The sequence below is a fragment of the Acipenser ruthenus genome, chromosome 12 (genome assembly GCF_902713425.1).
Source record: "Acipenser ruthenus chromosome 12, fAciRut3.2 maternal haplotype, whole genome shotgun sequence".
Lineage (NCBI taxonomy): Eukaryota > Metazoa > Chordata > Actinopteri > Acipenseriformes > Acipenseridae > Acipenser > Acipenser ruthenus.
The window spans coordinates 15,913,357-15,925,052 of NC_081200.1; the positions used below are offsets into that span (position 1 = coordinate 15,913,357).

Here is an 11,696-nt window from a genome sequence, read left to right on the forward strand (position 1 = left end):
GTGTTAGGTGGGTTAGCAATATGGCATCTTCCTTTGTTTCGAAAAGGGAATTATTCAGAGTGATGTTATGTTGCAATGTGATAGATTAAAACGATTTCAACATGTATGTCATTGCACTGTAAAAAAGTATTATCTTTTATTCTTTCTGTTTTTATTTTTTTATTTTAAAGCAGTTTATTACTGCTGAATTTTTAAAGTGGAAAAAATTTCACTATACATCAAATATGAAATCAATTATTGTAAATAAAATATAGATTTAGTGAAACAAATTGATAACTAAAAAGGATTAAAAAGTCAGTATTTAAACTCAAGTGAAAGTCCCATGTTTTGGAATGTAAAAGTCGAATGGAACCCAGGAGTTAAATATATGCAGTTTCAACCAGCACATACCTTTACTGCGGAGTAGCTCATTTCTTCATTCTTCGCTTCCTGTCCTCCTTTTTTTCATCGGACAAAGCATATCCAAAGGGTCCATCTCGACTAAACAATGACTTCCTGTGCCTTCTTGGCTTGTCGCACTGTTTCACCACCCTTGCCTGGTCCAAAGCTAGTGTCAGGTTGTTTGTGAACTCTGAATAAGCAGAATTGGAGAGCGGGAGATAAGTGGGTCGGAGAGGTTGGCTTGCATTTTCACTCTTGGGGTTTGCAGAGACAGAATTGCCCAAACAAGGGCTCCGGTGTGTCTCCAAAATGAGTTCATTGAAGCTGTTTGTTGTAACCAGACCTATTTCCAGATGCGTTTGCTCCTGCGGTGAGCTCTGAAAGATACTAGCACTTGATGATATAGTGTTTTCAATAATGTTGACCTCTGGACTTCCATCATGAAGACTAGTCCAGTTGGCACGTGATAATTTGCTATCTGCATTATTCGAACAGTTTTTCTTAGGCTTTAAAAAGTTCTGGATCACATCTTTATTCTTCTCAGATCCTAGGTCTTTCTCTTCGTTGACATCGCTGTCCTCGCCAAATGAAAGAAGGAATGGGTTTTTCCCTTCAGATCTTTTGCAGCTGCTGCTGTTGATTTTCAAAGACGACACTTGGCTGACACACTGCTCCAGAAGATGGGTAATAGTGATATCACCTGCTTCTTCAGCTGGACTCATAGGGGACTCACAAACCCCCAGAGGCAACGAAGGATGGGTCCCTCCAAGATCAACAGGCAGTGATTCACGAACATTGTTACTTGTGCTGTTTAGTAGTTCTGTATATTTGATATGGTCTATCAAAGATAGGCATGAGGCACATAAATGCATTTCATTCGAGTTGTGCTTGACAGATTTTCTGCAGGTCTCACATAATGATTCCTTGTCAATAGCAAAAATTATTATGCCATTTGCTCCTGTGCTAGGTGAACCTGCTGACTTCTTCAGCTCTCTGTTTAAAGAACTGACTTGGTATCCATCTACTTCTAAAATGTTGAGGCTGTTGTTAATGATAAATTTGGTCTCTGTTTCTGCATGCCCCCTTGTGATATCCAGCTCAGACAAGTCAGACTCTAAATTAGCCTCAACAAGTCCAGAGGGGACAACATCAGGAGCAGGTGACCTTTCCTGATTGAACATTGACTCCTCCTCGGTTTTCATTGAATCCATGGTGTCATTCCATGCTTCATTATTTGCGATTTGGGGAATCTCAGGGAAAGCCCCCATGGTATTATGACATTCATTGCTTTTCTGTTCTTCCGAGCCATTGTGTGTTAATTCAGATGAGCTCATCTTGTCGGTTTTCTGCTTGATCCAGTTCATGATTCCCATTGCCAGGGATATTTCTGTGTCACACAGCTTCAGGAGACACTCTTTGCCCTTCCAGTTGCTCTGAAGGACCTCTTGGCTGATGACATCAAGAGCTGATGGAGGGGCCGGGTTTTCTTCAGCACCAACGTGAAAGCTGTACATAGACAATGGGAGGTCGCTGGACTGCCCTAAAATACTCTCTGACACAGATGTACCATCATCAAAGATGGGACTCATTCCAGGTTCATCAGCATCATAAAATAGCTCATAGAGTGCATCGCCGCTGTAGCTATCTCTTGGAAACCTGATGGATGTGCAAGGGGTTAAGGATTCCTTGCTGTTCTCCTCTTTCCCCGGGGAAAACGAATCATAATATCCTTCATCGCTTGTGGAAATGGATTCCTGAATGTCAGTTTTTGGCATTATTATAACTGCACTTGCAGTCTCCTCAGGGGAAGGTTGCAAGTCGTAAGGAGAATTCATCTGATCTTCACTTAATGGTGTAGGAGGCAAACTAGGTGTATTCAACATTCTGCTATCAGTGCTAGCCTCCTGCTTTAACATTCCTGTGTTACGCACACTTTCCCACAAGCCTAAAAAGTCTATGACCTCTGTCTGAGCTGGAGATGCTAGCTGCTCCACACCTCCTTGGAAAGATTCCACCACAGGACTTGGCTTTCTTAGTTCACAATGGTCTTTACCAGAATCCTTTTGTCTTTCTATGTCCAGGTGGACATGGTGCTCCTCATCAGCAAATATCTCTCCACAGCCCATTTGGGAATCAAAACTCTTCAGAGAAGCAACATCTTCACAGAAGGTGCTGCAGTAGTCATATGTAGAGTCCAAAAGGGGGTCACTACCCGAGAATTCTTGCAACGTAGCATTTCCAGCCATGCGCTCACGATGTTTTGAATGTCTTCTCGGCCCTTCCAAGGTTGCCTCCTTTTCAGAGATCCCTGGAGACGTTGTCTTTTCGTGTCTGTGCCTTTTCATGCTAAACAGATCTCGGAAACCCTTTTTGGGTTTCCTTAGCGAAATCCTTTTCTTAGGGATGGATTTGGCAATGGATGGCACAAAAGGCACTTGAGGGGCAAAGTTCCTGTAATCAATAATTTGCCTGCCATAGTTGGGCGTGCTCCCATTGTCTTGTAGGAGTCTTGCATAACCATTTTGTGCAATTCCGAATCCGGAAAAGCTAATGCTGCTTACAAGCCTCCCTCTTCTTCTAACAGAGGGATTTACTCTCTCATGGTTTATGGTGCCATGGCCCCTGTGCTGACCCATGCCCATGACACAATCATGTGTTTTGCTTTTCCTAACTGATCTACATGTGCCCCAGTCTTCGTAGCGTTCGCCATTGCCATGAAGGAAGAATGTAGAGAGTCCGTTTGTGCTGCTGTGTTGGGAGGAACACTGCTGTGTGGATTCTTTGCTCCCCTTACTAAAGGAAGCGCTGTTTCTCATCCGGCTGTCATTTTCACCAAAATCTATATCCACAGTGGTGTTGGTATGGGAGTCAGTGTGCTGCAAACTGCTTTTTTGTGGACTCTTTCTTCCATCCATGATGATGTCTCACTCATTTCTGTAGGAAACAAACAACAAACCATGTATCCCTTTTCTTATTATGAAACTGGTTTGTCTATGTTTTCTTTAAAATTACATTAGGATGATTTGGGAGTTGGTTAAAGGGATATTTAATCCACTTTTTTTTACTTGTTTAATATCCTATTAATTGTGTTTGGTATGATCCTCCAAAGCCTCATAAGTTGAATTTTCAGTTATTTGTTGCTGGAATAGTTAGTAAACATCTAAGTTCAAAAAACAATATAGAGAATGAGGGCTGCTTTTTTAAAGTCTTTTACTCCAAAGAGTAAATTACTATAGGACATAAACACATTTTAAACTTACAAAACTAGAAATAAACATAAGAACATAAGAAAATGTATGAATGAGAGGAGGCCATTCAGCCCATCTAAATGCCTCCTCATCAACACATGAGATATTTAATTTACCTTTTGAAATTGAGTAATTTGCATTTTGGAGTAAAAAGCTTTGAAAGGTACCTAGGTAATCAGCTAAGAAAGCATCATTCAGCAACCTCAAGAACCACCGTAATGAACGCTCACAGAAAAGCAATATTAAAATCACAGAAGTATGGGTTGCTAAACCTAACTTGACCCGCATGTGAGAGTCTGTCTATTTTAAAGTAGTCAGATGGAGGTCCAGTCTAGGGGGAGTTTTGGATTTTTAAATACAAATACAGTTAAATATAGATATTAGTCTTCCCATTTCTTAGTTAAAGTTTCTTTTTAATTCACAAATGGTTCCATTAATTTTTTTTAAAGAGTAGTGGGGTTCCAAAAAATACAGCGTTAAACATCCCCACGTGTTGCTACAACTGCTGAAATAACATACCTGTCATTTTTCTTTTCATTATTAACATCCTGACAATTTTTTACAATTATAACTTTAAAGTATATTTCAAAGCTCTTTTCATAATGGCCACTGTAGTGCACTGATAGTGTTAGGATTATTGCTCGCGTTGTCAAACAGGTAACACAGCAATAGCGATCCATGATGTGGTACAGAACAGAAAAGCCAGAACACTTGCTGTTCTGTTTTTTTTTGTTTTTTTGTTAAACGCTTTTCCTGCAGTGATTTAGATGACAGATCTCAAACCCAAGTGCACTAGAGCGGACATTTTAAAATGATCTTTGAAATAGACTTCAAAGTGTAAAAAGTTATCAAGATGTTAACAATGAAAAGAAAAATTGCAGGCACTTTATTTAAACAGTTGTAGCAACACATGAGGACGTGTAACACTATATTTTTTTGGAACCCTACTACTTACTATTTCATTCATTGTGCCTTATTTGTTTAAATCTACATCAGTTTATTATGAGCCATCATAATCCCACTAACTTTCATGCTAAACATATTTTATCAGCTTGTTTAATTAATCAACAGTATATCTTTTGCAAGGAGGAACATATTGAGACCATTAATCTTCATTTTCAATGTGCCTTGGGAGTCATTCCCTCAGGAATAGAATCCATTGCTTATTTTTCATTTAAATAACTGCAATATGAGATTTGATATTCAATCAAAATGCACATGTACTGTACAGTTTTATTTAAAAAAAAAACTCTATTTAAATACGAATATAGGATTCCATTGGTGACCATTAACTACATTATTACATAGTTTATCCTTATGTCCCGTAAGGTATTTTCCGCTGCAGACACACACAAGCTTCCTCACTCCTTTAACACTCTTAACTATGTGCACCAAACAGGCATGTAGGTACACGTAGCTCAGAGAAACAAAACATAAATGACAAAAGGAAATCTCCACATTCATTTGGAACAACAATAATTAAATAGGGAAAACATATTTATTAATACACAGGAAAAGAGTGTACGTTTTACATTTCTCTCTTCAAACATTTTCCTCTGTGGGCAAATTACAGGCACATTGCCCACTCCATAATACATGTAATGTTACTGTAACTATCATGCTTCCCGCAGAGGAAGACTGTGCCCTTTGTCCTTGCACTAACCTCTTATTATCTGTGACAGGAGGACATGAATGAAACATGTGGGTTTCCCTGCAAAGCATCGATATTACCCCAGGATGTAATAACAATTGAAAATGTGGCTAGAGCATGGCAGTATGAAAGGGGCTATGGGGTCCTGTGTTTAGAGGGCACATCCTGCAATAAAGGAACAACTTTTTCAAATATTTAACATCTATAATTACAATCTAATGAGGACACTTCATGTTTAAATTAAAATCACTGGAATAAGTTAAAATTGCAGTGTTATAATTATATAGTTTAATAATATATACACTAATTGAAAGATTCCAGATGACTCTTACTTCATGCATGAATAAATGTCTGTCTTTGCAACCAGGCAAATAATGGCATTACTATATGTGTTTGTAAACTTAATAATTTAGTAATTAACTGATACAGCACATCACTAATGTTATTATATCAAGGGTCTGTATAGTCGTTTGAATGTATAGAATCGTTTGATGGTTGGACGGATTAAATTAACAAACGCAACGTCACGTCAAGACACGTATTTATGCTATTTCAGCACCATGGCTAGTTCTCAGCGCACAGATTAACCTAATCAAAATTCAGCGCACATCTTTCATTATAAAAATGAGTGACCTACTAATTTGGCACTTGTGTGAGGAAAGGAATGTGAATACAAATCTAGCGACTTAATTCAAATACACACAAAAAAACGGCACCATATCTCTCGTGGTAAGCAACACGCTTTTAAACAGACGAATCTTTAGGAGGGTATTAACCTGTAAAAGGTTTAGTCTGTTTTGGACTCCAACAATGCCTTCTGTTACGATATGTTTTACTTTCTGAGTGAAAAATAATCACATACTGTACACATGACCACTCACTAGAGTAGGCATTTTGCTGCATTCAAATGAAATGTGGCTCATAGCCTACACCAAATAAACAATACGTCTTTACAGAGATGAAATCGCTGTTTTAGTTATGCCTGTGTTATTTACGGTAGAGCTCTCTTCAGATTTTCTTGCTACAATCACCCGAAAAATCACAAATATTTGATTCTCGTCACTATGTGTGAACGCATTAATATACATACCCGAAACAGAAATATCAGAGTAAATCTCGCTGACTTACCTTTACTGATATTTGGAAAGAATGCACTTCTTCATAGGGCATATATGTAACACTGAATCGGTTACTATAGAGATGTCTATCCCTTCTTATCCCCTCTTTATTCAAAATAAGACTATACCATTCTGAAGAGTGGAGAAATTTCAAAGCTGCACCGCTATGAACACTGAGCGTACTGCAGGACGATCACTTACATAATTTCTGATTAACTACAATAAAACAAACAATTTTTTTATATATATATATATATATATATATATATATATATATATATATATATATATATATATATATTAAAGGCTTCATCTCATATAGCTATAATCGACATCTTATATAATCAATACATTGAGGTTTCGTTTATGTAGGCTACCTTAACAACTACAATAAAATAGGTCTTACTTTTAAAATATATATATATATATATATATATATTTAATGTTATGTATTTATTATTATTACAATACCATGCATGCTCTTTTTTTTTACTTGTTATAAAAAAACAGAAAGACAACTTTATTAATACATTGACATTTGTGTCACGCTATATATCTTTCCATTTCCCTTGCAGTGCGTATTTGAATTCCTAACAAGAGACAATTATAAATACCATAAATAAACATACCTGTCTCAATTTCCCCTTGTTTAAGTGCGTTGAAAGCCTGGAACAGTATAGTTCTTACCTGCCTTCGCATCCCTCTCCTCTTGCGAGCAGAAAGGGCAATGAATTCGAAATGGAACGAGCTGAGTGTCGGGGAATCCAACGAGATCAATAAAGCCGTCCGTGGTGCTGAATAATAAGAAGCCTGACAACCTGTTCAAGCATTCACTTGGTTTGGAATGTCGTAATCAACATACCGCTGATATTGCCCAATATACAGAACAGTAATTAACACCACGTATGCATAATGGGACTATGTTTTATCAGTTGCTGACACAATGCCGAAACATCGATAGCAGTATTGTTTTTTTTATTAAGGAATGTAAAGGGATCTGCAGAACTTAAGTTTCATATCACTTACGTTTATAACAGTCATAATGAAACACATTTTAATAAATGTCTGGAAGGGCCAATCTAGCTAGCCTGCGCTTTTAAATAACATACAATATCGCAACGCCAGGTAGGCAATATTATTGCAGAAAGCAGAATTATTGTAATGCAAAACCTAAAACAAACATTTAAAGACGTTGAAACCAAAGGGTTCATTTTGTTTTGCAAATTTCGTGACATGAAACCATTTTGAGCCCCTCGTGAAAAAAAGCTGACTGAATAATAAGATGTTCCTGGTGTTTAAAAATACATATCAGCAGTATAACATTTCTCATTTATCCATGGTGGTTCCAAGAACCGGAACTAATGAGGATTTTATGGCTCCCCTTACAGTGTAGGTTGCCTCAAATGAACACCACATTTGCATAACGCTGCAGGCATATCTCATACCAGGCATATCTCTCTGGCTGGTATTTTTTTCCCTGCATGTTCCTCCTGAGAGCATTATACTGAAGTTAGTATAGCCATATCTGAGCTATATCAATATGGTTCTGTTTTGCTTGGCATAACATAAATATATTGCACCTCGCTGGTATAATGCAGTCCTATTAGTGATGAATAGAAATCATTTTGAAATATCGAGGCATTATAATGAATTGAGTTCTATAGTTTCTATTGAACACGCAGGTACTTCATAAACTGGCTGTAATAATCACTTTTTGTTTAGTTGCAGTTGTTTGCAGGCCACTTATGTTTTCACTAAATGCATACAATGAAAAAATACAGACATTTAAAAACGGCAAACGTGCTAAATTTTCACCTTACAAAGCTTAAAATTGTATTAAATTAAAGTAAAATGTAACAGACATTTTTGTTTGTTTGTTTGTTTCTTGTTTTTTATTAGTTTTTTTTTTTTTTTTTGATTCACACCCTGTGCAGCGGTTACAAGGATCCCTCCTGAAGATTTTAATGTCTGCTGCATACGTAGTGTGATGGCAGCGTACATGAACTATAAAGGGAATGTCGAGAACACTGAGCCTTGGCTATTAACCCCTTCAAGGAATTCAACACAGTTGCAGTCCAGATTCTGTATCATAGATTTAGCACAGGGTAATTGTACCTTAGCTTGTTGCCCTCTGCTGGATAATTATGGGAATGCAAGAATTGGTCAATACAAGCATCAACACTGCGACACCTGCCTGTTTGTGAACTGTACTGAAATTGGTGGCCATTTCAATTATATATATAAAAAAATAAAACATAATATGGTGTCAACGTATACAGTAATTGGGTTATATTGGTGTATTTAAGAGTCATCTTTTAGTGAAATAAAAAATCACATACCAACTGACTCCCTAATATAAGAGTTTAATTTAAGGCCATTTATTTTCTTGTCTTTTAATATTAACAGTATGGGTTTATTTTCAGGTTCCATTTGCATTTTGTTGTAAAGACCTTAATAAACCCAGCCCTATGTATTCAGGTGTAACCTTAACAATAAGGCCTAATATCCAAGTATGAAGGCCACTTGAGATTGTATAATGACTCATTCTGGGAAGCTACAGAACTGCATGTGTCTTTAAGCCAATACATTTTCTCCAAACTGTACCAGGTTTTTTGTTATAGCAGGATAACCTGCTTTATAAGAAGGCAATTATCTTCTTGATGATTGATTATTGATCTATTAGTTGACGCTGTATCTCTGGGTGAAACATCCTTGACTTTGAAACCATCTCTGGTGTTTTTCTTGATACCGCGTTTGCTCCAAAACATCAGAATAAATACCTTCAGATTTTATAGAGTGATGAGCCTTCATATAAATGTGGGCTTTTTATTTGTCAGGGGAGTTCACAGTTATACTGTGATGTATTTTATAATCACAGCTGTATGACTTTACAGCTTGTGGCTTTCTGCTTTCCTTTTGAAAAACAGACGCAACAGTCATCTTACCAGAAAACAGACAATCCCCTGACACTTCTTTGATCGGGTCACGGGTCTGGTAGCCATGGAAACGAAGAAGCACAGCCAAGAAAATGAATCAGCAGTGCAGCTGATTGCATACAATGTGAATCTGAAAAGAGCACATGACAAATGAAAAAGAATTAGCATTGAACAAACAAGACAGAAAGGCTGTTTAAACACAGTGACAATGTACCTCAGCAAGTTTGTGACACGACTATTCTATCTGCCTATGTTGTCCTGGATGCATCTCGAACACAGCACTAGCTGAATGATTTCAGAGACAGTAGCCTTTATTTGGTCTTTCCTTTTTAAAAGTATATACTGCTTGTGTTTTTACCTTAACAGAATCAGTTATTCAGTTTGGCTATATGCTGTTGTTGCTATCAATGCACCCACTGGGACATTTGTTTAAACTGTACTGTTATCACAGGATAGGGTTTGTAATCCCACTGAAGGTGAGTGGCAGAGTGATTTCACTTCTCATATTGTACAATATATATGAAACATGTATTATACTATGTCAATATATTGTGACTGACATTTGCTAAACATGTTTATAAATATATTATACCATCTAACAGTTTGATTATGCAGCATATTTCACGATATATCACACTGCAATATAAAAGAATATACTGATACTTCCACCAGGTGATAAACACCTTTTTCAATTTAGATAACTAAAAAAGAACTAGATAGAGCTGGAATATACAAATACTAAAAGAAACTAGGAAGTAATCTAAATAACATATTTGATTTAATAACTTTAACTAATACATTAGTAATAGCTATTGAGCCCCTCACGCTAAAAACACTTTACAGTACATTAAGTTCAAAGCATTTAGTAGATTTTTACAGTTATGTTATTACATTTGTATTTTACCAAAACGTCTTTTGAGAAGGAGTTAAAACATTTTGAGTGCTGAGTGCCGGCACTCTGCTATAGAAGTGCAGAGAGTGCTGAGAGAGTGCAGAGCCACTGATTACTATTTGGAGGATCTCATCCAGCCCAGGAGATTTGTTTATTTTAAAAGCTCCTAGTCCCTTTAACACTTCTGCCTCTGTTATGCTAAAGTTATTTAAAACTGAATAGGAACAGGTCGACATGTGGGGCATGCTCTCCATATCCTCCTTTGTAAAAACTTGTGAAAAGTAATCATTTTGATATATTTGCTATTTTTTTCTCTTCATCGATGATGTTGCCATTTGTATCTCTTAGACATTTTACTTCCTCCTTGAATGTTCTTTTGCTGTTATAATATTGGAAAAACTTTTTGGTTTAGCCCCCTTGGCAATGTTCATTTCTATCTCGCTCTTGGCCTTTCTAACTTCCTTTTTGACTTGCGTTTGCAGTTCCAAGTACTCTTTCTGTGTACTTTGTTCTTAGTCCCTTTTAAACGCTCTGTAAAATGCCTTTTTTCTCTGAATATTTTTTGTAATTGATCTATTAAAACATTTTGGGCATTTTGTCTTAGATTTGTCTACTTTGGGGATGTAATTGTTTTGTGCCTCTAGTACTATATTTTTTAAAAATAGCCATCTGTTTTCTCTATTTTACTCCAATTTACTTCTGTAGTCTACTTTTGGGGTTTTAAAAAGCACTTAAAATGAGACCATGTTGTGATCTAAGTTTGCCAATGGTTCTCTGACCTCTGTTTTAATTATTCTGTCTTTGTTAAAAACTACAAAGCAACGGAACTGTCTGTTGTGTGTATCTAAAAAAGATAAGTCACAATCTGTTCAAATTACCATAGGGTTCTGGGTGTTTAATGTTACAAATAATAACTGAACGGGTAAATATGTAAAGGATATTATACATACACACACCATTCCACATTTAATTTATAGTTCCCAACACTCTTATGTGAACTTTTGAGACTTTTGTACAGCGGTATCAGCGCTATGCTTTAGTGCCAGAGGTCCCGGGTTCACCCGCCCTCCACCTGTGTGTGGAGTGCCTCGCCCTGTGTGATGCGCCTGCCTGCGGGAACCAGGATCACTACAGTATGTTACATGTATTGTAAGGGGAACGGGAAGGGTCACGCCCTTAGTGAATGGGGAGAACGTGTGTTGTTGTTTACAGGGGTTGTAGAGCGTTTGATTTGAGAAGCGTTTGATTTGAGAGGGGCAGCAGTGTGGAGTAGTGGTTAGGGCTCTGGACTCTTGACCAGAGGGTCATGGGTTCAATCCCCGGTGGGGGCACTGCTGCTGTACCCTTGAGCAAGGTACTTTACCTAGATTGCTCCAGTAAAAACCCAACTGTATAAATGGGTAATTGTATGTAAAAATAATGTGATATCTTGTAAGTCGCCCTGGATAAGGGCGTCTGCTAAGAAATAAA

The 11,696-nt window shown here is 37.2% G+C and overlaps 1 protein-coding gene across 3 annotated transcripts in view; it reads right to left on the reverse strand.

Moving 5' to 3' along the window:
• LOC117417368 (uncharacterized) overlaps positions 1-7,114 on the reverse strand; it is a 49,681-nt gene extending 42,567 nt beyond the window's left edge. For 2 of the 3 annotated variants that reach the window (XM_034029489.2, XM_034029487.2), the window contains exons 1-2: positions 7,028-7,114; positions 391-3,315 (exon numbers count right to left, since the gene is read on the reverse strand). In XM_034029489.2, coding sequence (XP_033885380.2) covers positions 408-3,296 — 2,889 coding nt within the window. In that variant the 5' untranslated portion in view covers positions 3,297-3,315; positions 7,028-7,114 and the 3' untranslated portion in view covers positions 391-407. Of the gene's footprint in view, positions 1-390; positions 3,316-6,408; positions 6,508-7,027 lie in introns of those variants that run through there. The other variant, XM_034029488.2, reaches the window with a different exon arrangement.
• Between the last annotated feature and the right edge of the window lie 4,582 nt (positions 7,115-11,696).